This window comes from Danaus plexippus, chromosome 11, assembly GCF_018135715.1.
Source record: "Danaus plexippus chromosome 11, MEX_DaPlex, whole genome shotgun sequence".
NCBI lineage: Eukaryota > Metazoa > Arthropoda > Insecta > Lepidoptera > Nymphalidae > Danaus > Danaus plexippus.
In genome coordinates, this window is record NC_083544.1 from 3,490,236 (window position 1) to 3,515,800 (window position 25,565).

General features: G+C 34.2%; 3 protein-coding genes across 4 annotated transcripts in view; 1 reads left to right on the top strand and 2 right to left on the bottom strand.

Moving 5' to 3' along the window:
- Nucleotides 1-108: 108 nt before the first annotated feature.
- Nucleotides 109-6,994, top strand: LOC116765754 (ceramide phosphoethanolamine synthase-like). Its single transcript, XM_032655345.2, has 5 exons — nt 109-812; nt 931-1,135; nt 1,727-2,013; nt 5,911-6,103; nt 6,375-6,994. The coding sequence occupies exons 1-5, from the start codon at nt 362-364 to the stop codon at nt 6,793-6,795; spliced, it is 1,557 nt and encodes a 518-aa protein (XP_032511236.2). The 5' UTR covers nt 109-361; the 3' UTR covers nt 6,796-6,994.
- Nucleotides 6,995-7,993: 999 nt separating this feature from the next.
- On the bottom strand, nt 7,994-10,014 carry LOC116765909 (SH3 domain-binding glutamic acid-rich protein homolog). The gene is made up of 4 exons (XM_032655546.2): nt 9,856-10,014; nt 9,542-9,745; nt 9,160-9,255; nt 7,994-9,057 (listed from the first exon to the last, which is right to left on the bottom strand). Exons 1-4 carry the CDS (start codon nt 9,898-9,900, stop codon nt 8,656-8,658), a joined length of 747 nt encoding a protein of 248 aa, XP_032511437.2. The 5' UTR covers nt 9,901-10,014; the 3' UTR covers nt 7,994-8,655.
- Nucleotides 10,015-11,910: 1,896 nt separating this feature from the next.
- LOC116765552 (Golgi-associated PDZ and coiled-coil motif-containing protein-like) overlaps nt 11,911-25,565 on the bottom strand; it is a 35,154-nt gene continuing 21,499 nt past the window's right edge. For both annotated transcript variants that reach the window (XM_061521865.1, XM_061521866.1), the window contains exons 3-14: nt 19,675-19,723; nt 19,380-19,521; nt 19,165-19,270; nt 18,797-18,982; nt 18,349-18,474; nt 17,914-18,026; nt 16,856-16,951; nt 16,394-16,550; nt 16,233-16,319; nt 13,837-13,927; nt 13,367-13,766; nt 11,911-13,265 (exon numbers count right to left, since the gene is read on the bottom strand). In XM_061521865.1, the coding sequence (XP_061377849.1) occupies nt 13,100-13,265; nt 13,367-13,766; nt 13,837-13,927; nt 16,233-16,319; nt 16,394-16,550; nt 16,856-16,951; nt 17,914-18,026; nt 18,349-18,474; nt 18,797-18,982; nt 19,165-19,270; nt 19,380-19,521; nt 19,675-19,723 (1,719 nt within the window). In that variant the 3' untranslated portion in view covers nt 11,911-13,099. The remainder of the gene's footprint in view (nt 13,266-13,366; nt 13,767-13,836; nt 13,928-16,232; nt 16,320-16,393; nt 16,551-16,855; nt 16,952-17,913; nt 18,027-18,348; nt 18,475-18,796; nt 18,983-19,164; nt 19,271-19,379; nt 19,522-19,674; nt 19,724-25,565) is intronic.

A 25,565-nucleotide genomic window follows, 5' to 3' on the forward strand; every position in this document is an offset into this window, starting at 1 on the left:
CCGTATTTTTCTTAACTTCACTTGGAACTGACACATGTGTCATTCGAATAGTTTTGACATTTCTATGTCACTTGTCATATGAAAGTATATATATATAGAGTATACTATAGATTACTGTACATTGTGTAATTTATGTGCATCAATATCAAATTCTCGCGAGTAAACCGAGTTTTCGCACACGCAGTTAAGCCACAGAAATGAGAAAATACAGAATGACGAGGTGAAGGAGAAGATGTAATTTTTAATTTTTAAACTATATTTTATAAAACAGTTTTTAAATTAGGATAAATTAATAAGTGAACTGTTATCATTCGCACGTATCATTAGGCGTTTTAAAAAGTATACACATAAATATAGAAAAATGGAAATGTGTATTGTTAAGTGGAACAACAAAGAAGTTTTAGAATTATTACATAAAGAGAAAATATCAAGCTTCATAATTGAAATTTGCAAGACTCAAGATATTGATGGACAGTGTTTACTTTCTTTTGTCGACCGCGATTTCTATGACTATCCATTTGATCAGTTAAAACTGGGTGAAAGAAAAAGGTTTATACTGTTAGTGAAAAAATTACAAAGAAATAATAGAAGTGCAATGTATGAACTTGGATTATACGATGATCATACATCAAACAATCCTGCTACAAATATTAATTTCGTTGGAACAAATTTATCACATTTAAGCTACAATCTCCATAATCAATTACAAAATGAACTGTATGCAAGAAATACAGAATGCATCTCAAATTTTACACCAGATGTGAAAGCTTCCAAATTAAAGCCAGAAGTGTGGAAAACTGCAATTGCCTTAGGTAATTATTAAAAATATTAATAAAATCATCAAAGGTTTGTTTTTCAAACAAAGGTTTAAGTTAAGTCTATGTTTTTGTTATATTCTTTTATATATATTTATTTGTTTATTTTTAACAGGGTATGTGTTTCTTGTGACATGGGTGACGGCAGTAGTAATGGTGATTGTCCACGACAAAGTTCCGGACATGAAAAAATATCCACCTCTGCCTGATCTCTTCCTAGATAATGTACCACATATACCCTGGGCTTTTGATATGTGTGAAATAACTGGCTCATTCCTAATGGCTATCTGGCTAGTTGTTCTGTTCTTCCATAAACATAGGTAAGTTATTAAGAAATGAGAAATAGCATTTTTTTCACCATTGTTGTGTGTTATTATTATATTATAGATAAATAGTGTATTGTTTGTCAACCGTTCATTGTGTTTGATTGAAATTTTATTTGTTTTCAGTATTAATTTTATCATTCTTTAAAATTCATGCTATAAATTTAAAAATAGAATATTGGACTTTGTGTTTTCTAATGACTCACTTAATTATCTATTTGTAGCTGAGAACCCTTTAAGTAAAAACCAATGAACCATCATATAATCAAATTTAGTTTATCAAAAATATGTAAAAATATGTCCCCATTTGCATAGATTTAATTTGATTATTCAACAATGAATTTAGTAGAATGCTTTAAACAAAGCAATGAAATGAAAAATTCTTTGTCAATTCTCTTAACATTCATTGCGATATTCTCATCTATATTCATCCAGTGTTTGATTATTTAGTAATGTAATGTAACTTTGTTGTTAATATCCTTTGTGTCTATATTACGGGCACACGCTCACAAAGAAATTATTTGTGATGACACATTTACATTGTATTGTCCTTACTTTTAAATAACAGCAATATAATTTTTTATATAGGTTTATAATCCTGAGAAGATTTTTCGCACTGGCTGGTACGGTGTTCCTGTTGCGTTGTTTTACTATGTTGATAACGTCGCTCTCTGTGCCGGGATCACATCTTAAATGTGAGCCACGGTTCTATCCGCCTGCTGACGATCTCACGGTTTGGGGGCGCCGCCTCCGACAGGCCTACGACATCTGGAGCGGTGCTGGCATGTCAGTACGCGGAGTCCGTACTTGCGGAGACTATATGTTCTCAGGGCACACCGTGGCCTTAACGCTCCTAAACTTTTTTATCACCGAATGTAAGTATAAATATTTGCAATCTTAATGTTTTTTTTTTTTTTTCGTTGAAATACTATTACGGCATAATGTAAGGCAAGGAAATCATATGGTCGCATTTGAATTGCTCTATGTATCGTACGTAAATTTGCGTGACTTGAATAATAGGGGTAAGTGATGTAAAGCACGATTGTCAGACCTTGGGCGATAGTTTTTAAGTTACATTAAATATACGATTCATTACTCCGGCACCGAATTAAATTTGATACCGTCTTACATCTGATTAATCCGTGTCGTTATCGCTACTGGAGATATTATCAAGAATATTAACCAAAACCGTACGTAAATTTGGAGTTTAAAGTCCGTTGACATTTGTTAAATCGTAATCAAAAATGTACTGGTTCGGTGCAAGTTTATTGTTGTTACATAACATACCAAGAACTGATTGCGCTTACTACGATGAAATACGATGCTGTTTACATTGTTTATAAACAATTGAAACAGTGCCATCGTTGTAATTTGTTATACATGTTTATTGAATACGCATACCCAATGAATTTATTGCTCTCATAATAACAACAGCGTCACCGCATTACACACCGAACATTATTATTATTAGCTTCCGTTTCGTTTCCCGCTGAATTCATTTTTACAAAAGGTTCGCCGTGTGTCGTTGCATTCCGTTACAAGAAGCACGATAGTAACATATACTATAATAGCAATCTTTTCCATAGTTTTTGTTTTCTTGCTGTGATTTAAATTGAAGTTATGATGTATTATTTTCCTTTCTCTCGCTTTCTTTACAAGCATTATTTCATTAAGGTATCATTAATATCAATTTCGTTACAGTCTATTTCTCTTCTGTTCTTTTTGACGCTTTGTCATACATTTATACTGCTCGTTAGATCTTTACGAAATATTGTCAATGGACGCTTCTTTATTGCTTGCAGTCAAAGCTTCTTATATAACTCATTTCATATAAGTACACGAAATTTATGCAAGAGTTATTTAATGCAGTACAATATATGGCACTTATAGAATAAAATGAATTATTATATTGTTTAAGTGACGCTTTCTATTTCTGCCAACACAGCTCGGTCACGCTACGATATGAATATTGATCGAATTCTTTTTGCTCATCACAATTTTGTATTGTTTAACTAAATAAGTAACGTTCATGATAGTATTAACGCTGGTATATAAATGAAAACTGCAGACTTGTGGTAAGGTTACTGACCTTTGAAAGTTTGAAGAACTGACTATAACTTAAAATAATATTAAACATAATCATCATAAAGAATTTTTTTTTTTTAAATTTCCTATTGCAATATTTTATTACTTAAATATCAATTAGTATTTATTAATTTTTTACAAGAGAAAGTTATTACAACGTCACAATCGTGTAACAAATAACTCGGGTATATTTTAATAGGGATATTTATTTCCTCGGTTATTTGTTGTAATAAAATGCCGTTTTATGCGTCACTGGGTAGTCCAGTGAGTGTCACTGTGGCGACATGATTCTTATATTTGTTGTTCTGTGTATGTAAACTTAAAAATGAAAATTAAATTTTATTATGTGTTGTTTCCAATACTACTTTAATAAGCAAAATTTTACAACACACATACTACATTATGTTATACAATCATCAAATGGGATGTGTGTTTGAAACTACAGAAGACTGTCTTTAACAATTAACGGAGAGAAGCTTAAGTGAAATGTCATAATAGTAATTAATTATATTTTTAAATTAACATTCACTTTACAACAGACGTAGCCGTCGCGTGTATTTTAAGTTTTACATAGGTATTTCTGTACAAAAATATACGGTACCAAATGTTTCTTTCACGCGATAAGAACGTATTTCATATAATTCATAAATAATATTTCCATACTGTTACGGAAGTTATAAACAATAAAAAATATAATAAATATTTTTACCTCCTAAATGTAAGATAAGCAGTTCACAAAGTATGAAAATACGAAAATTAAATTAAATTTTTACTTGGATTGTCTAAGACATATAACAGAGAAATAAATTGGATAGAACTGTTGATACATTGCTATCTGATGATTAGAAGACTACTTTGTTCTGAAGAAGAAGAGATGCAGAAATCTTTAACTAACGAACGTGTAAAAGACAAACGCGTTTAAAAGATTTTAATTCATAGCTGGTTAATGCATGAGACAAAGTTTTGCCTTTGGTCATAATAATAATGTATTATAAGTTTATATTTAAAGTTAATTTACCAAAATAAAGGGTGGAGTTAAGATTTTACTTTAAGAACAAACTACATAGCTAAAGGAATTTATAATAGGTACACTTTAAATCGCCAATCTGCCTTGAGCAAGCATGGTGAGTAATGCTCTAAACTTCTCCATGTGAGAAGAGGCGTTTGCTCCGCAGTGGGCTCCGACAGGCTGATGATGATGATGATGACACTTTATTACGAGATAAAGTTGTCACACGGCGGAAATGTTACATAGAATACATAAAACCGATCTTTAAATCAAAATATTCCTCGTCTTATACATTTTGATATTCAAAATAAATAATCCCCACAGTTGATTCTTTTTTTAAAAACCAGCAAGAAAGTTTTTACAGGTTTACAGAAATTTACAAATATGGATACTTCTTCGTCCGAGGGATACTTCGTGATTGATGGTAAAAAATACACGTAAAAACAAAGTAACCAATAATAAATTATGTACCACTGATATTTAAAAGTATATAATGAAAGCCACTGTCAAGATCCAAAAAAAAAACGGATAAGAACAGGTCTGTTTATTAATAATTACGTAACCAATATGGGTCAGGAAAGTTCCTCGTACGAATGAGAGATTTTTATAGAGTTGACATCTTTAATTTTATTAAATGTATTATTATTATTTACTAAATAATATATTTCTCACTAACCAAAAGCTTTTTATGTTCTTGTGTGCTTTAAAATATGCGAAATAAACAGAGCATGAATGGTCTTTACTCAAAAAGTTGGTTATACTTCAAAGAGTACTAGACCTGAGTTTAAGATTTTATTTAACTTTTATACACTTTTCGAATAAAAGAAAATAGGTCATTTCAAGCGTTCGAAGAAAAATCTCCTTATGTATTTTTTTATTATTTCATAACGACTGATTTTCACAAAAAAAAAAATTCTATCGCCTATTTCCTGTTCGCAAAGATCGTAAAGGTCGTTTATATATTTTGTTAAGATTCGAGAAACATTTGAAAATTTTAATTATACAGATTAATGGCGTAGGAAAATATTGACTTTGCGTTACAAAGGATCGACTTTTACACGACCCTTAAATAGGTTCTGAATGTGTATTCAACAAAAGTACATTATCGTAACACAAAGTTACAAGTTAAAAAAGTTAATAAAATTAAAGAATTCTGAGAAATTTGTTAAAAAATTCGTTTCCTGAGGCCGTTAAGATGTTTAAGCATCACGAAATTAATATAGAATATAGTGAGCTTTTTGTTGCAAGTTCCAATTAAAATAGAATTGAAAATATGGATATTAAGAAAAAATAATTCGATGAAATATAGTTACATAAAATGAGTTTATTGTTGAGTTAAATTGTAGCTGTCACAACCGAAGGGGCAAGAGGAGAGCGGAAGTTATCATTAAATAACGGAAAATACATATAAAGTATAACAAATGTAAAAATTATGACATCAGTCGACAGTATGAAATATGAACATTTGTCTTATCTAACAGGCATGTGATAGAATTATCTATATCTCTAAACTTCCGCGTGTGTTGACGTAAGGCGTGGGTCAGACCAGTCGACGTAAACAAAGACCTGATAAACAAACAATGTATAAAACATTCTTTATATTCATACAGAATCCAGTTTTTTGACATGCATTTTCGGCCTATTTAAGTATCTTACTGTTAAACGTGTATTGTTTCAGACACATCCCGTAGTCTATACCTCCTTCATATACTGACATGGGTAATGAATATGTTCGGTATCTTTTTCATTCTGGCGGCTCATGAACACTACTCCATAGACGTGTTCATAGCCTTCTACATTACATCGAGACTCTTCCTTTACTACCACACGCTCTCAAACAACCAAGCTTTGATGCAATCTGATTCTTCCAGGTAATAAAAATACCATATTAAATATTGTAAAACAATTTATATGTGCTTTTCTGCAAAATATTTTGATATTATCAGTTTCCCACGAACATAATACGATTGATAATATTTAAGACGCACATTATAATCTTAATATGATATTTATGCTTAATATTGTGATAAACTTATCTCAGGAAACCTGTTTTTTTTGTTATTAAAAAAAAGTTTGTTTATTATGAACAATTGTACCGTACAAAGTCCCATTGTGTTTACTGAATGCCAATATTTGTCGCAGAACTAGAATATGGTTCCCGCTGCTGTCGTTCTTCGAGTCCGAAGTGGACGGCATCGTTCCTAACGAGTACGAAGGGCCGATGGAGATCGTGATCAACCTGAAGCAATGGCTGGTGCAGTTAGTGTTGGATGTGAAGGCGTCGTCTGTGGCCAGGGTCGCGGGCAGCAAGCTACAGGAGGGCGCCGCTATGGGAGAGTACTCGATGGTGAGGCTCGTGGACGGCATCAAACGGAACATCAGCATTATGGAGGAGTATAAAAACTCGCGCCAGAGGCTCGCCACACTAGACAAGAACGTGCAAGCCGGCCACGACCTGCCCGAGGCCGATCTACGACATGGGAAATTAGCCGAGCTCACCAACGACGCCCTCTTCAGAGATTTCAGCAAACCACCCTCACCGGCCATCAAGAAGAATATCTGAACCATATATGGCATACCTCCTCATCACCAAACCCTTAGGAGTTATGTAGGTCTAGTTACCTAAGCGTTTACATTTACTTTATAAATTTTATAACATGTTATTCCATATTTAAATTTAATTAAATGTGTAGAAAAAAAAAATAAAAATGTTTATTTGCTCAAGGTAACCATAATATAAATAATACGCTTAAAACATTTTATGTTTTGTCTTTTAATTTGTTTGACCGAGCGGTTATCACACTACTATTATGAGACAAAGGGCCTACAGTGTTTAAAAGAAGAAGCTAATGAATTGTAAGTAGCTTACTATGGCGGAGGTAGACTATTTTTTTGCGTCACTAATTAATGAAACCTGTTGATATTCACCAACAGGTCGACTCTTTTATATAAGTCTTTTTTATGACACAAGTATTCAATATATTAACGAGAAAAAACTTGAACATTTCAAGGCATAGATATAAATAGTGTCCACAGCTGATAATGAATCCAAGCGACGTGTTACTACGTAAGTCCTTCAAGGTTGACAAAATTATTTGAAAAGTCGTCACTTATCAGTGAGATACATGACCTACCAAGGTTCGTCGGGTAATAATCGCTCAATACTTATATTACTCCTCATAGAATCTAAATTTAGTCGCCTATACTTTTGATATGCAACTGTTATTTGCTCAATGCTCAATAATTGAAAGACTTTCAAAGGTTTTGTTGTCACACTAATTTTTCAAAGGTTTATAGTAAAGTAAGGTAAGAACCATTCGTAGTTTGCTAATATTTTCTGTACATTCCACAACATTAAAGAGATATGGAATGCACAACTGATAATATTGCAGGTAATACGACCTCTATGTGAAATAGATTTTATATCTCTAGACTTAATAATCTCTGTATTACAGATTCTCATCAGTTGCTGCAGTTCAGTTATCAGTTTAATTCAGTATCCATTGCCTTGAATACAATTCATTCAAACAGAGTTCATTGTTTGATATGTAATACTTTTACATAAACATTTATTTTTTGTAACAAAAATTTAATGGAGGTAAAATTTTAATTGAACTCGGGCACTTTCCCTGAGAATTTGTTGTATTAGGCAAACTTCATCACAAAATTTCCTTTTGAATAATATTATATAATATAATAAAACAAAAAAATAATGTTTTGCAACTAACTAAGGGGGACGGTTAATTTTAAACATGTACACATAATATTTACATTGCTTTATTATACTTCAAATAAAAGCTATTATTGTGTAGCATTTATAGAATTGACAAGAAAAATATTAGTAAAAAATGTCTTTAACTCATGATTATTTTTTTAATTTTATGATTAATAAATTAAAAAAAAAAAGAAGTAAATAAATAATTTTAGTAGATTGCTCATCGGCTCACTAGTGTATAAAATATAAAATCAGCACCTTAGACTATACAAGTCTATGTTTATATTAATATTAATGTCATGTTAAAACATTTCATTGAGTTTCATGGTTAATGAGCATTTGATAACCAAAAAAAATAATAATATATTTGACTCTTGCTTTAAAACTGTTGATGCTTAAAAAAAAAATTCATTTTAATACTTTAAAGTAATACATGCCTTATAGGAGATAAATATGTTCATAGACTCTTAAATTAGAGATGGATGTGACATATCTCTAATAAATAGTGAAACATTTGAATATAGGCCACTTTATAGCAACATGTAACTTAACCGACAATAATTGTCAACAAATATATTGCATTATATACATAGGCTTAGTTAAAATGCCACAAAATATGATTAATGCATATAAATAAGGCAATGATGATGAACAGTGCATGCTTAGTGCTAAATATGTGATTTGAGCTGTATTTAAAAAGTGGTTTCACTAATCACTGGCAGCCATTTTTTCACTTTCAATAAGTGCTTCGGACAAATTATCTTTTTCATTGACCTGTTCCTTCTCTGCAGATTGCTCACGGGAGGCCGTTGCTCCATTTTCATTCACACCATCATCTTTTACAGGTGTATTTTCTTTTGAGATCACTTTAGATTCGTTTTCAGTCTCTTCGACAGGTTTCTCTTGAGATTGTTGTCTAACTGGAGACGGTTCCTTATCTATTGTTTTGTTCTCTACTGAATTTTCCTCAGCAACATCATGACTGCTATTGTCGGCTTCAGCGTCAGCCGGCTGTGTTGTAGATTCAGCAGTCAGATTAACAATCTGTTCCTCGTCTTTCGATCCATTTTGATCCTCATTTTGTTGGATCACTCCATTTACAGCATTAGTCTGCAAAACAGTACAAACATTAATGTCAAAAAGGACAATAACCAGACATATTTTCCTCATATAATAAATACAGTAGTTTATTATCAATCATTATTCCAGTACCTTTTCTTGTGCTGGTGATATTTCTGGTGGAACTTCAACTTTTAAAAACTGTTCCAAAGTATCAACTTCATTTGCCAAATCGAATTGATCATAATCCTGAAATATATGTTTTGTATACATTATATTAATTTTTTTGAAAATATTAAAGAATCACACCTTTTGTAATCATTATAAAAGTTTGTTACAAGTGCAGTTTGGCATAACAGAAGTTTTTTTTGAGGATATATTTTAATGCTTTGCACTTATAATATTACAAAATATAATAATTTAATGATAATTTTTTCACTTACGCGATTACATGATAAGACCGTATCAGAATGTTGTTTATTATGATTAGTTATGATAATAAGTTGAGTAATTATAAATCCTAGGTAACACTTACTCCACAATATTCGTCATCGTTAAAGAGCTGCGGCGGGAGTGGCGAGCGAGGGTTGGGATCGCTGACGGTTCCTCCATTGGACTTAGAATTGTTTTGCATAAAATCTTTATCATCTTCTCGCCCAGGTTCCGTTATGTCAATAATTTCATATTTAATGTTTTTTGAATCTAATATCATTAATACACGTTGTTGTCTCTTTTTTACCTATAAATAGTAAAGTAAAAAGATCAAAACAAATGTTACTATGAATCAGACCTGAAAAAAGGTCTAGAACCGTAACAAGTCGACCCAGGAATTTCTAATATTAAACATACCTCCTTGTTTCCGGAAATACCACTGATGTATACTTTGACTACCATTTTTATATAATATATCTAATGTTTAAAAATAATAGTTAAATGTTGCTGTAAATTTTTAACTCCGATATATAGGCTTGGCCATTAGACACACGGCTGACTGTTGTAATAATAATAATTACTCAGCGCAGTTGTCAAATAAATGTCATTATAATGTTGCACTATCAAAAATTCTATCTTGTACTAAACTTCAATAAGTTAGAATTGTGAAATTTTTTGTGTCCAAATAACAATCACCTTTCAAAAAACAAATGAAATATGCACTTGTGTCATTTGACAATAAATACTTTATAGCATGTGATGAAAATTTTAAAGTCATATTTTAGTCAAAACGGAAACTGAACAACTCGTTGCTTTTTGCTACGGAACATTTCGACATCAAAAGGAAATTATCTGGGCATAAAATATATTAGTTAAGTAGAAAATTGCCCTTTTCAGGTATTAAAAATAAGAAAATATGTCTAAAACAACAGATTTTACAATAAGCTGCTCTGGGAGTACACAGAATCTATTATGAACACCTCGATAATCTTCCCAATTTGTGTTTGTACGAAACTTTCGTAAGTAACAATTAAAAAAGGTCCTTTTGCATTGAATGCAATTATTGAAGTTACCGACTTATATTCTACATAAGCTTATTTTATTAATTTAGTAGACAAGTCAATCATTTCAAATAAACATTTTATTTTCCTTTCGTCGAAAGTATTAAAATCTTAATGGCAAACTTCCAAATATTTGTTTTAAGATTGTTTTTATTGCTATTTGAAAAAAAAATCATATTCTTTTTACTATTTTCTTAATTCCTATCGAAGACTTAGGTATACCTACTGTTTGAACAGTAAATGTTTTAATGTTAAGCTTTGTCCTTATTTTTCCGAAAGCAATTCAATAAAATTAAAAACAGATTCTAAGGCTTTTAAACTTAAAAGACTCTCGAAAACTTCGCGATTTACTGTTTGCGTGGGTTCTGAAGAATTTTTCCTTACGCCCCATTTCTTCAACAGTCTACAATAGTTTATCGAGCCAAAAATACAAATTAGCCAAACTTATGATAAGTATTACTTCATTATATTTTTAGAAACACGAAAACAAATCCCACTCTCTAATTGTCTTGTCTTATTTTAAATTATAAAATAAATCAACCTAATACGCTTGTAAAAAACATTTTGCTACCTATGTGGCAATATAATCTCAATATAAAAAAAAATATATTTCATCGAACATTCTAAGAAGCGTGGTAATCTTTATTCTTTTATATTTATCAGCCATACTCATTATACCTTCGTATAATTGGTTTAAAAATTGTAGAATGGCTACTAAAATTTACAAATGTTTACTCGAGTCGAGTAAATGGTCCCTAAGCATAAAATCGTACCAAAAATTCGACAGCTGGTAAACATTTACAATTAGGTAAAATATATGGCAAGCTGCCACAAAATAAATAGGATCATTGATTATATAAAAAAACTATAACTACCATTTTTTTTGAATTTCAATATGAGCGTATCCATCTTCGAGGGTTACCTACTATGGAAATATAAATTGGTTGAAGGGAATAACTGTTTATAGATTACACTTCAATTCATTGTAATTAATCTTTAAGCACTTCCTAGTCTCTAGACTTCTCATATCAATTTGACGGTAGATTCGGGTAAAACTTTTTACATGTTGCCTCATTGTTAGTTTCCTGTATATCTCCGAACAAAAAGCCCTACTATAATCTATCTATATGCTGTTGGTACAAAAGAAAATTTATTCACAACGAAGAAGAAACAAATAATTTAGCAATTATGTTACCTATTAGAGAAATTACAAATTTATCACAATACAATCGTGGAGAGCAAATCTCAAGCTGAAAAGTTATTGACAGCTGACGAATAGCAACAAAAGATTTTTAGTATTCTTCGATGACGATATGTCATTTTTTATTCCGCAGAATGTTTTGGCAGATACACTTACCGTAGTTTAAAAATTCCGATGTATCCAAGGAGTGATGATAAATAAAAACATTGGTCTCGGAAGCTACGAGGGCAATTTACATCGTTTATTGAAGACAATAATGAATATAAAAAAATATATATATATATAAATTATAGCACAATCATATAAATAAAATCTACTAAGCCGATAAATGATAAAACTTTATTTATAAATAAAATACTAAATTATCACAAAATTTTATTTTCTAGTGACGGACAATTAAAATGTCCAGTTCCTAGGAATGTTACATGAAGATCTCTCAAATATCACAGCACGGATGTGCAAGGGTCAGGACAATACAAGATGCAGCTCCAAAGTTAAAACAACTTAGACGTTAAGTTTTAGGAAGAATTAATCGAAATCTTATAACGAAGTGGCTCAAATTATAGGGATTGAATATTTCGTTAGTCCCAAATGTAATAAATTGCTTCATACATTAATTACAGCAAGGTATAAAATGACGTGATTTATAATTATAATTTATATTTATTCAAAGGCATAACGTAAATGATTTTTCCAAAGAGGGACCGCGGAGTATATTGTTCTGTTTATTTGGTTTCTATGTAAACATCACAAACTAGACAACATGAGCAACAAATCAACGCTAAGTTACGTTTCTTTATGTTTAAGAACCACTCTCGAACAAAAAAATCACTTATATTATTATTACCACTCTGTTTGAACGTGCCGACACTGTTTTATCGAACGGCAACACCTGCGTAACCGATGATTACGATGGTTCGACTTATTTTACACTTATATTCGGAAACTTTACAACCAATAATTTGATAACCTAATTTATTAATTGAAGCAACTAGCAATCGACTAATCGACTTAAGCATATGATACTTTGTCTCTCTGCTTATTTTAGAAGTGTCAAATATCGTCCGGTAGGAAACACTCTAACTGTATTGTATTTTAATCCACGGCGACACAAAATGCGATTTAGCTAACAAACTCACATATTAAAGCTAACATTACGTGTAAGCGACCGGCGCGGCGGCTCGTTCTCTGATCGCGGCCCGTAAAGCGGCTTCTACTGATTTCGCTCTTAATTTTGTTATTGTGCGACATTAAACGGTGCTGACAATTAATTGAAAACCGTGTCCCTTCATAAAACCGTTATGATATTAATCGACGACTCCAAGCCTCCTCCCTTCTGTAGCACAACCGAGCATAAAAAAAGTAAAACGAGAGAGACGGACAGATGTTGCCGTCTCACTCACACAGGTGTGCCAAAGTCAGGGTCTCCTCGACCCGGCAGTAGGCGCGGCCCGGGTGGGTGAGGGTGAGGGTGTGACTGAGCGTGAGGGTACGAGTCGTGAGGGTGTCGCTCCACCTCTCCGTTCCTTATCCCACTCTCAGTGACGCGGCGCGCCGAACCTATCCTGTATAAGACCCTAATCAGAACCTTTATAAATCCAATAAAATATTTACATAGTTAATATAAAAAAATACGTGTCTTTTAACCAACACGTGTATATATTACCGGAAGCTCTTCACCTCTCTCCTCTGTCTATCGCCGTTCACTCTGGCGTGATGACGTTCGTGTGCTGGCGTCTGAGTGTCGTGGAAAGTCGTTTGTTTCGGGACTGATGACGTCACAGCCTTCACTTCACTATTATTAGGCGACACGTTAGTCGTCGATGATATGTTGGATAGAGACGACGTGTTGTCGTTGATTAAGTCGTCGGAGAGAGCTGCGTTGTTCATGGGTGGTATGTTATTGTTGGTGGCTGGTGGTAGGTCGTTGACGGTGACGGTGGTAACGGTGGTGTCGGTGGTGGTCGTCACGTGGGTGACGTCAGCAGTAACACCGCATGAGGTATCACCGACAGGCGTCTCTATAGGCTGGTATTCAGACTTGGATTGGTAGAAATCTTGAGAGGCTGATAGATAAATGTATAATTAATTAAACGACTAAAATTTTATCATAAAGTATCTTGAAGTAATACGTACGAATACTCTGATAATGTCGGGGAGTGTCGCGCGTGTCGTCTGACGATTGTGCGTCCGATACAGCACAGTAGGCCCCTTTAGTACGCCAGTCCTTAATAACAATACAATAAATATATAATAAGGTTCAATGGACGCTGGTCTTTTAATAAAACATTTGTTTATTTTCTTTATACCCACAACTTTACAGCGCCCCAATAGCGAACGCGGGAAATTTGGAATATTACATCTAAACAGTTAAATATCTCTAAAATTATTGGAAGGTGAAGAGTTGACGCCCTGTTTTCTTCATTTCAAAAGAGAAACTGGCGTATTGTACACAAATTATAAACAAAAAGCTTCTTTCATTTCAAATCGTAATTCAAATTAAGAACTCGCGTTATCCTCAACACCAACAATTTGCTATTCTTTCTGCTCCAAAAAGTATTTTTCTAAAGAAGTTTCTACATTATTTCACTTTAAATTAGCATTTTATTCATTTAAACTATATAAATTTCAGTGTGATACTAGACACATACCGAGATATTTTATTATACATTATCCGACGAACGCTTCACAACATTTTTAATTGTTTTAAGTTTATCAACATAAAGAATATACTCGTAATATTCTGAGACGGGACGGTAATTGTTCTTACTTCTCTATTAGCTAATATTGTAAATTTAAATAAATTGGGTGAGAATATTGATATTTTTTTTCACATAATCGCTACCTTGTTTTCACTTTTTTTTTCACTGTCTAATACTATTAACAAAATAACATATAACTAAGTCTATATGTTTTTGGTTTGGATTTGTGGAGAGTTAATTTTCATGACTGCGGTTCATCTATGACAGGCGTCCGTATATATTCAGGTACATATTTTAAACTCTGTCTTAACATGAACAAGCCTAGTGACTTGGTTGGTATTCGAGACATAGCGTTTAAGACAAGTTCACAAGAGTTAGTTCCAGTTCTGACATGATTATATCGCTGCTCCTTAGTGACTAGCTTAGGATCTAAATCTGGTAGTCGTACCGAAGGATATCAGATCCTGCTTATTTTTGTCTGATTGAAATTTCCTCCATAATCTTGCAGATTAACATATAGTGAACGTACACCTGCACACATACCAAGAAAACATTGATGATTGTAGTGACCGTTGTCCGACAATATTGAAAACGGTGGTCTGGAGATCTTCCGCTGCATTTCACACTTATGGGGGAAAGCTCTAAGAAACAACGCTGAAGCTTTCGCAATTTCACTTGACGTCTCGAAAGCTCTCGATAGGGCTTGACAACACAACCTTGTTTGTTAGTTTTCTAGGGATGGCACATCAAGTCGTTTGATTGTGTGGATTTCTACCTTTCTAAAGGTTCGTTCTTTTACAGCGGTCGTTAATGATTGCTCGCCGGATCAAATGGCGGTCAACACAGAGGTTTTTCAGTGGTCTGAATCAGTCGTAAGCTTTGTTTTGGTGCACATTAATGTCCAGCTATAACCGAATGGTCTTGGGGTTACTCAGATGAAAATTGTGGAGGGATATCTCTTCAACTCTGAGTACAGTCGAAATAAAATTAAGTTAGAAAGAGAGGTCCTAGTAAAGCGATAACAGGCTCGTAAAATTTAACGCTACCAAAGTACAAACGTGTCTTTTCAAATTGGAGTCCTTTCAGCTTGCATAAAACTTGTCAGAAAGAATACTTGGAATACGTGGACCGACTTCAAATATTAGAAAATGAGGTGTCGACGAACCTTAACTCTGGACTGAGTCCGAAGCTAAGGCACCTTACTGGTATATTCATTTTCAGTTCCACTGTCTCTACAAGGCAACTCGGTTTTCTTACGAAAGTACACCGCTTAGTTAGATACGGTATTTTACCCAGGGATGACTGCTTTGTGTTTACATAACGTAGCAGGCCCTGGCACAAGTCATTTCACCACTTTGAACCCCGAGAAGAGTAATGAAAAACCTTATTGGCGATGACGGTTTGGTTTAAACCAATCAAATCAGATTTGAACTCAGGCCGTAAAGAAATAAGACTCAGTCTTTAAGTTGTCAATTTTCACGGGATCCTAATGAAGCAATAACTTCTCTATTTCCTTATGCGTTCAGTAGGGGATTGGAACAGTTTGTCTTCGTCTGTCTCCTTCTAATTACAATGATGATTCATCATGGCAAAAAAAGTAGGCTATAATTGAGAAAGTAGGTTTCTCGACTTTTTATTCACCTACCACCTGGTGGGATGATAGATACTGGAATACGCTTGATATTCCAGTCGGTATAAAAGAAATAGCGATATTTGAATCTTTCCATACGTCCGTTATATGTCTTTACTATTAAAGACTTATTGGTTTTACAAATAATGTATAAATGTGTATGTTTAATGTATAAGGACATCCTTCACATATATATATACCTGTGGTTTTCTCTTCTTCTTAGCGGTGACCCTCGAGTGTACCGGCGTGGAGCGGGACGATGGCAGCGATGATGGTCGACCAGACATCTGAAAAACAAAATCCAACTCGGAGAAATCTATCATGACTGGTGATCGTCCCTCACGTGGTCCCGTGAACCCACCTCTAGGCGCGCTATCTTGATAGAATCATCGTCCATGTCCAGTATAGAGAGGTTGTTGATGTTGTAGTCCGTGTACGAGGCCCCGGCCAGCGCCGCGCCCGCCTCGCCGCCACCCTGCACCGCCATGTCGTGCTCGTCCTCACTACACGACACGCTACTGCAATGTAACATACTTTATAAAACAAGAGCACACGTTTCCCTAGTGTCATAGCGAGTTTCCTATCATTTTAAGCTTCTTTTGTTTTAATATTTGATTTTAGGTGCAAATAAAGAATGTGCAATTATAAATTCACAATCACGAATCGAAATAGATTTCTGTCATTGAGTGTATGAGTATGAAGTAAATGTTAGTGGGTCTCGAATTTATAGGCATTCGTAAATAAACAGGAAGAAAACCAAGCAAACGTAGTTGTTGCTTTGTTAGTTAACATAGTTATTTAGTTGTATGTAAAGCTTTACGACCGTGTGTAGTCCGGTGTCCTGGGCGCGGTGGGCGTGGCCGCGTCCCCTTCCTCTCCGTCGTCTCCGAAACCGTCTTCTTCAGGATACAGCGCGAACCTGAGATACACATTCATTAACCGTAACTAACACCTCAAGAAGGCTAGAACTTTATTTGATTACTGTATACATGGTGCATATATTTTTTTTTTTTTCATATTTTACATCTTTAAGTTCTTCAATGATTCTTAGGAGATTCGTCATGATAACTATTCGTTTTATTAACGCTTTTGAATACTTAAGTTATTATTAGTAATAATTATTTGTATTTTTTATTTATTTTAAAACATAACACTTAATGTTATGGAGTATGTCACTCCACACAACATGCGGATATATTAAGCTTGTTTTGACTTCACCAACAGGACATGAAAAAGTTTGATATATGTTAATTAATAATAACATATTTCCTCATTAAAAAACAACGTTATTGTATCTGGGATTGCTGAAGTATAGAGACGAAACCTCTCAGCATTCCATGGATACACCGTGCGGGTGCGGGTCCATCGCGTTGCAGGGAGAGGAGCTTCAACAGTGCCTGGGACTTGCGACCCAGGTGTAGGTTTAAGGGGCCCCTATCTAACGCGCGTTAAACGCTCACCTCCACTGTCCAAGCTTCTCTCTCTATCTAACCAAATATGAAACGAACCTGCTAGGACTGCCTTCCACGCACGTTCCAAGAATGAACTGATGTTAGTCCTCGGCAGGCCTACGTCTTTTAGCAGGTTGTAGAGAGATTTGGCTGTTATACATCTCGCTCCTACTTCTATCGCGTACAAATTTACAACGAACATATTCTTAGTGAGCTCGTAAAACTTGTTGACTTGATGGCATGGTCTTTGGGGATGTTGGTTTCCCAGGGAACCGTGAGCTCTATTAGTTCAACGCGCTTTTAAATTCGCGAATATAAAAATATGTCCAGTGTGGACGCCGACGCACAAATATCCTCTAGGATCTTATATTGCTTCTCATACGATATGGCTTAGTATATAATATAATGAATATCAATAAACTCCATCAACCTGTAGTTGTCGTCTGAGAGTCGATCCTCCTCGTCAGTGGCTATGAACTGTACACAGAGAGCACAGTCGCCCTTCACACTCTGCAGGGCCTCCACCGCGTCTTTATGACAAGCCTGACGAACAAACGTATATATAAAAATATATCCATAATAAAGCTCATTTAAAGCTCGTTAATAAACAAAATTCACTCCAGCTCTTGAACAATAAAAATGTCAAGGAGGTTTTTAAGATTAATATTTGAAGTAATATAACATGTTGCGATTCGTATATGATTTACTATTAGTGAGACTTTTGTTACAAAAAATCCCTTTACATAACAGCAGCTTTAGTTCGTATCAATAAACAACATATAAATAATGTTTCAGCGGTATCTTTAATATGCAGATCTTACTATTACTTCTAGCGTTAAGCGTCTTCTAAATATATTTTGTTTACCTGTGTGAGGTCAACATCGTTGATGGCTAGGATGGCGTCCCCTACATAGAGGTCTCCCGTGAGCGCGGCAGGTCCGCCAGCCTCTAGCTCCGAGATCAGGATAGGGACGCCATGCTCACGACCACCCTGTATATGTATATTAAATTTTTATTTAACTGTTAATTTTAAACCACCTGTATACGCCATAGCGCCATCTGTCGCCATTTGTGATGTAAATTCTCATAAAATAAATTTTTGATTTCGAGTTTTCGTGCGAGCTAAGCGGATTTTCTTGATAAATTCTATCGTACTTATTATTCTTACAAATGTATAAAAAAAAATTCAATAATTTTTTTTTATTTACTTTTGGACATTTTTAACACAAATTTGAATTAAAACATCGTTTTACAATTCTTAATACAGGCTCAGTTATTTTTCAACTACATCAAAGCAATGAAATTAAGCGTACAGTAACTGAGATCCCTAGTCCGAGATGCGGCGAGCGTCGCACGCGCACGGTCCGCGGCGCGTGTGCGGGCGGCGCAGGGGGTGCGGGGGGCGTGCGGGCGGGAGGGGGGAGCGTCCGCCGGGGGGTCAGGCCACGACACACACGGACCAGGGTCTTGTGACGCTGGAGGAGAATCTCCGCCTCCACCTGGATATACACACGGGGATTGATATAAATGAGATCGGAACAATCTGTAATGAAAAAACTAAAGAGATCTATTTATAATAGTTGCCTTAAAAAAAAAACTTTTATGTTGCATATTACAAACACATACAAATATAAATATTTATATACAAATATAAATATATATATAAATATATAACACCAACCTGGGCCCACAACGAGTCCCTAAGCTCGGCGCGCATTTCACTACCTAACAGTTGTAATTGTTGTATTCTACCCGCTAGTTCTTTATCGAGGTACTTAGTTGCTAGTCTGGAATGAGAAATGTATTATTAATGTTATTCAAAGTTATCTGTAGGGTGTTTTAGAGCACTTTATATTATAGTTATTGTCCTATAACTATATTACGTCTAAGTCATACCTAGCTCCGAACAGTTCCGAATGCAACGCGAGCACAGTTTCTCTAAGCGCAGCGTTTTCCCTGGCAAGCTGTGCGGCTTCGGCCCTCGCCCTCGCAGCCTCGGGCGCACCACCCGCCGCGTCCCCGCCCGCCTGCCAAGCGCCTGCAAACACAATTATACACCAAAAAATAATATATATCATTAAATAGAACACGACACGGACTCTTTACGGAGTAAAAAATTGGATTAAAGCCAAATAGACTCAAATAACAGGTAATAACCTTTTGTTAAATATAAAAGCATTATAAAGCTTACCTGCAGCCCGAGCTTGAACTAATTCCGCTCGCATGTCGACAAGCTCGGCCTGAAAAAAAAATTGAAACATGAAACTAGTGTGTAAAAGAATGGTACAATGTACACGAAACGGATGTATGGAATGTCAAAAATAGAACACCCCTCACATTTATACAATGAATGTATCTAATCTTAAAATGAAATCGATGGCGGCGTAAATCCGAATTAACGGGGACAGATGGCGTACAAGACACGATGCACGCGTCGCACGAGCCGCACGCGCACATAAATCGTTTGACCCCTAACACCTCGTACAAACGTTTACGCCTACAACCCTCATAGATTAAAACAATTATAGGTGGATGCAGAACACATTACGCTGTCCGTTGATATATTTTATTACATCAGTCAATTTATCACCCTTCAATATACGTGATTTAATATCACTGACATTAGAGCTTGTTGGAATGTGCGGGCGAAACGTTTGTATCTATACAATTAATTAGAGTTCTGTCAAAAGTTTTACAAGCGAGTTACGTGGTCGGACAATTAGTCAATTGCATAAAGTAATTTGTACAGCTTTAAACTTCGATGAACATTTTTATTCATAACATTTGGACGATTACATTTACATTGTATAACATGTTATCTAACTTAAGGTTTCACTTTGATTAGAAATTAAATAGGGATTAGTTAGTTCAATTGATATAACAGAATGTTTTGTGGGATATTATATAATATGTTGTAAGTGTGATTGTATTGATAATGAGCAAAAATATTTTGAAAGAAGATACTTAGTGCTGAATGTGTAACAATATTAAACGTATTGTCGTTGTTTTTCCGAGTCGATTTCATATCAATATACTTTTCTACGAACAAAGACTAAGGTCTAAATATTTCTAATCCTCTTGAATTAATCAAAGAGAAAATATTACTTACGATTAAAACACCATTATGATAACCCATTCATGTTAGCCGAGTTTCTTCCAAAATTAAATTTCGAAACGAATTCCTAGTGTAGGAAGATGTGACAATAACCATTGAAATTTTCTGTTTACGTAATAAAGTACGTATTATGCAATAGTGTGTAAGTATAAAATTAATAAAAGACTTAAAAAGCGTCGATATATTACTGTTATTTTCAATAATACACTGATACAGCCTACACTGATTTCAAGATCATTATCGTCTTCACGTACAGTGGGCGTATGTTTTAACGGTCGATTGTGAATATAATAACAAGAGGAAATCTTTTCAATGAGGAATCTCATATTGTGAAAGCATTGCATTTGATGAACAGTCAAAAAGACAATCACCAAGCGTCATCACGACGAAGTATCTAATGAAAAAATAGCATTAAAAACTGTCGATGCTTTGATGTCAACACAAATTAATTCACAGACATTTGTTACACCTGAAACGAAACGTAGGATTAGGATCGATCTGATGAAAGGGTCATCTCCACGAGGTGATTGAAGAAAAGCTTTCTCAATTCACTTTACGTGAGAGCTGATTTGAGATAACGTCGAAAGCCTCGACGATTGATTTACAATACGATATAATTCGTAGACGGACTCGATTGTGTCGAAGCACGTGCCGACTGTTGCTAACCAAATAAGAATTTAGTGTAATTCAATTTATTTTAACCAAAGCCTATAAATCGTTGGCTTGTGTCGGCAGTTAAGTAAGAGATGTAATTTGAGAGGCATTTATAAAGCAGCTCGCTTAGCCGTCCCGTTTACCTAATCTTTCATATCTCTGGGCGACGTGCCACACAAGTTGATTCCTAAATACATGATACGTTTACTATGTAGGTATTTATAAACAATTTACTATTTCAAATAGATAATATAGTAATATAGCTTTTCTGTTTGTACAGTGCGATAGCGTTAGTAATTAGGCGGTGCTTTGTCTGTGTGTTTGAATACAATGTTGTACCTCTTCATTTACATAAGTCCGCAGCGCTCCGCCGCGAGACACGATTGTCCTCTTCCTTTTAACTTTTTGTCACTCAGTATGCAAACACTTGTCTCTATGCTAACTGTTTCTAGAAATTTTAAGGGCAACAAAGGTTAATTACTTGAAAGTATTACGTTCAAATTGTTTCCATATAATGTTCACGTTACTTAGACATTATTGAATTTCTTATTAATTTTCATGTTGTATAGTGTATAGCGCATATTTATCAATTTTAAAATGTTGCGAGGTATACTATGTCGCTATAGAAGTGCGTACTCGAATCTTATGCAACACGCCCAACATGAATCTTCGATTACACGCTGGTAAAGATGCAACGATGATCGTAAAATTTATTTAATATTTAACTCTATCTGAATTTAACGATCGATTTGAGAGTATATTCAATCGATACCAAATATCCAATGAGGGCATACAATAGAAAGGCGTACGAGGAACAGCACCACCCAACAACCTAACGGATATCGTCTCAGTCAGGCTGAGAACACAGCGGGAGCTCATTTGCTTAACACTGTCTTATTCCAGTCATACATTGAAAAGAGCCGCTTTCAACTAAGATTTACCGGATGCGTTTGAATTGTTTATAAACGATAATATAGCATCCTTAACTTAGTCACGGTCATACTTAACTAAAATGGTTGCTGTCACAAAGAAAACACCACGGTAGAATAATTGTGTGATTTACACAACACACGGGTAAACAAATTGCTCGAGGGAACACTGCGTCTTCAATAGAAAATACATGACTTATGTATTGTGTATAATACACCAAATACATATAGGTAACTAAAGTGGCTTCTGTACGACTTATGCTGGAGTCTATCTAAGTCATTAAATCCAGCCATTGAATACATTAATGAAATTTGATTATTACAAAGTTCTTAAGTATTAAAGGTTATCTACAAGAAATCGGTTAATAATACGGAATGTTTATAGATTAGTTGTATGAATTAGATTAATATCTATTCAAATTAAATTAAAAAAAACTAAACCGTGAATTGATTGTATACAAAATTTTATTTTTAATTTATTAAATAATTTATGGCACACGAAATAGTGGCCTAAATACCATGGGTGCATTTTACTGCATAGTAAATTATACCGCAGTCATAAGCTATACCTACTTCCGACTCATATGTATTTTTTGAATTTCCCAATAGTGAAAAAGGTTATAATTTTTATCTATATTTGAATTTTTGAAGAGTAATTTCTTAATGTTATATGTTGACAACCTTACAATCGCGTTCGGTGCAGTTTGACCCGCGTTCGTATTTAACCTAGGGTCAACTAGATTTATTGCTGACCTATTTATTTAGGACCCAACAATTCGGATCTAAGGCTTTACAGTTCAACTTTGACATTTTAACTCAATGTATTATTGTTAAAATGTAAGCTAAAATGTAAACAATTTTAACTTGAACTGTACACATTATGTTGACAGACTGTTTATAGATGCGCAAGTGTGAAATTTAGAGATGGGAATAGCGAAGTGCTCCGTCATATCGTTACTATCGCCTTCACACCTGGCGATCGGTAATGCGAAAATGCATGCGTCGTCTGAACGTCTGCCTCGCCGACAGATTCTTAGAAGTACATGCGATGCATACAATGGACGTCGCATGACGAAATGCAAAAGTAATGCATTCCAATAAAAGACCGCTATCAAATTACAGATACAAAATTCTTGTTAAACTAACTTACTTATCTCATAAATTGAGCTGTTCGCTACTTTGATATACCAATATTTTTAAAAATATTATAAATATAGATGTTTCAAATATAAATTTTAATATTTCATAGAAAATTTTACTTGCTAATATGTTTATGCGCATCTGGTGTAGCCGACTGTTGGATATATTAAAAGACCTTTGGCCCTCGGATAAAATATTATGATTGATTCACACAGCGCACACGACGTTCACATAAAATAATTTGTTACTATAAAAATATATATTAATAATAAAATATTTGAGATTTTATTGCTTTATAGCATTAGGGAAAATACTATTCTAATATTGGAATGGCAATCAATGTTAGAAGCATTCTTCGAAATTCTAAATTATGTAGTCGTTTCAGAGAACAATAAAACAAATTAGCTTTAGGAAGGGGCGGAACTTGACCGACGAGTTGACCACGGGACGAAACAAAAGAATGCAAATCGCGGACAAAAGAAACAGACATCGAAATAAATTTGGGGGTCATTGAAGATTCTATAGGTCTCATTAGTGATTCAGCGACGCACATGACTGCGTAAGAGCAATATATAATGAGCGCATCTCAGACAAAACTTAAATGTCTCAAAAACAGGTTCGCATATCTCGATCGTAGTTTGCGGTCGGGCGACTCTCAAAGCGGACCGCTCGTCTTCCTGCCTCGCCGGCCGTGTTCTTAGCGTTCTGTATCCGTGAGATTAAAAACCAATGAAAGAACTATCCTATCAAATAACAATACAGAAACGCATTAACAAAAGCAAGCGTGACGTATCGTATTGGGTGAACGGGAGCGGAGTCGTATATTGTCGTGGCACGGAACACGATACGCACTAACAATGTCCTAAAATATGATAATATTCATTCAACAGTCACGTACATTGCGTAATGACGCAAAGAATTTTGCAGCAATAAGCCGAAATCCCTCATAAATTTGGGTACAAATTTTAGTACAATAATGCAAAGAATAAATTTATTCTTAAATTATATCAATGATGAAAACGGGTCATACGTAAGATGATTGTAGAATCTGGTATGAATTTAAATTTGAATCGGTCGCTCTGCGTTCAGGCTGTCGTAAATTAGAATCATTATTAACTTTTCAATAAAATTTGTGAAAGTTCGGATTTTTATTTCGATGTTATGGTAAAAAAAAACAAATTTCAATAGAGTTGTTAAATATTAATTTACGACGAGGGAATATATTTATATCTAAAACATCGCATAATTTTTTTCCATCTGAACAGGGAAAGTAAATAAATCAAGTGTCTTCATTCCCTGACAGAACTTCTCGTCACTGTATGGTTCAAGTGTTTGTTTCCATTTCTGTTTATAATAATAACAATACATTGATATAACAGAAAAAATCGATTCGTAAAAAGTAAAAAAAACAAATATTTGAAAATTATAAACAAATTTCCCATAGAACAAAAGATCTAAATCAACAAATACGTTGTTCAAATTAATTATTTATTTTATAATATAAAATTTTAAATAATGATACATTGTGTTAAGTTTCGTTGCTACAAAATCACACCTGATCTATGAAGAACCAAATTATCACCCTTGTATATATAAATTAGATAGATTAAACTAGCAATAAAACGTTCAATAAAACAGTGAATCCCATCACAGAAGTAATTAAGTAGAACAAACACGTCAATCAAAGATAGCTGTACGGATGCGCGTGTTCGGGCCCGAGGAAAGCTTTGTGTTTCTCTTTTTACACCGAACATTGTCAGGGAATGCAGAGATTGATTTACAACACGACAATATAATATACGAGCATAGCGTTACCAACGATACTAAAATTTTGCATAATAATGTTATCTAAACGGCGATCGATCATGTCATAATGTTGGCAATAAACAAGCTTGTAACATAAGAATGATACATCCGTCGGCACAACCGACGTTTATGTCCCAGGAAATGTGATTTGATAATAATTTCATCAAATAATTAATAGTTCAACCACCCATACGGAGACTGAGGCGGTCAGATAATGTTCCTACATGTTTATTACATTGGCTCTAAACACGGTCATTTCAAGCGTCACTGACAAGTCAAGAAGCTTCTAATTGACCGTCATAAAGAGACCTAGCACCACTTAGACATTAGCATACTCAAAGTTGTCAAATAGCCAATTTATTATATTTATTTTTCGTATGAATTAGAAACATTAGTTTTTAACGATTGTATTCTTAGAATAAATTACGATCAGGATAC

Excerpts from the sequence above, each read along its gene's own strand:
- LOC116765754 (XM_032655345.2), top strand. The coding sequence starts at position 362 with ATGGAAATGTGTATTGTTAAGTGGAACAACAAAGAAGTTTTAGAATTA. Across the intron at positions 813-930 it reads GAAAACTGCAATTGCCTTAG|GGTATGTGTTTCTTGTGACA; the intron begins GTAATTATTAAA and ends TATTTTTAACAG. Across the intron at positions 6,104-6,374 it reads ATGCAATCTGATTCTTCCAG|AACTAGAATATGGTTCCCGC; the intron begins GTAATAAAAATA and ends TATTTGTCGCAG.
- LOC116765909 (XM_032655546.2), bottom strand. The coding sequence starts at position 9,900 with ATGGTAGTCAAAGTATACATCAGTGGTATTTCCGGAAACAAGGAG. Across the intron at positions 9,746-9,855 it reads GTATTTCCGGAAACAAGGAG|GTAAAAAAGAGACAACAACG; the intron begins GTATGTTTAATA and ends TACTATTTATAG. Across the intron at positions 9,256-9,541 it reads ACGATGACGAATATTGTGGA|GATTATGATCAATTCGATTT; the intron begins GTAAGTGTTACC and ends CATATATTTCAG.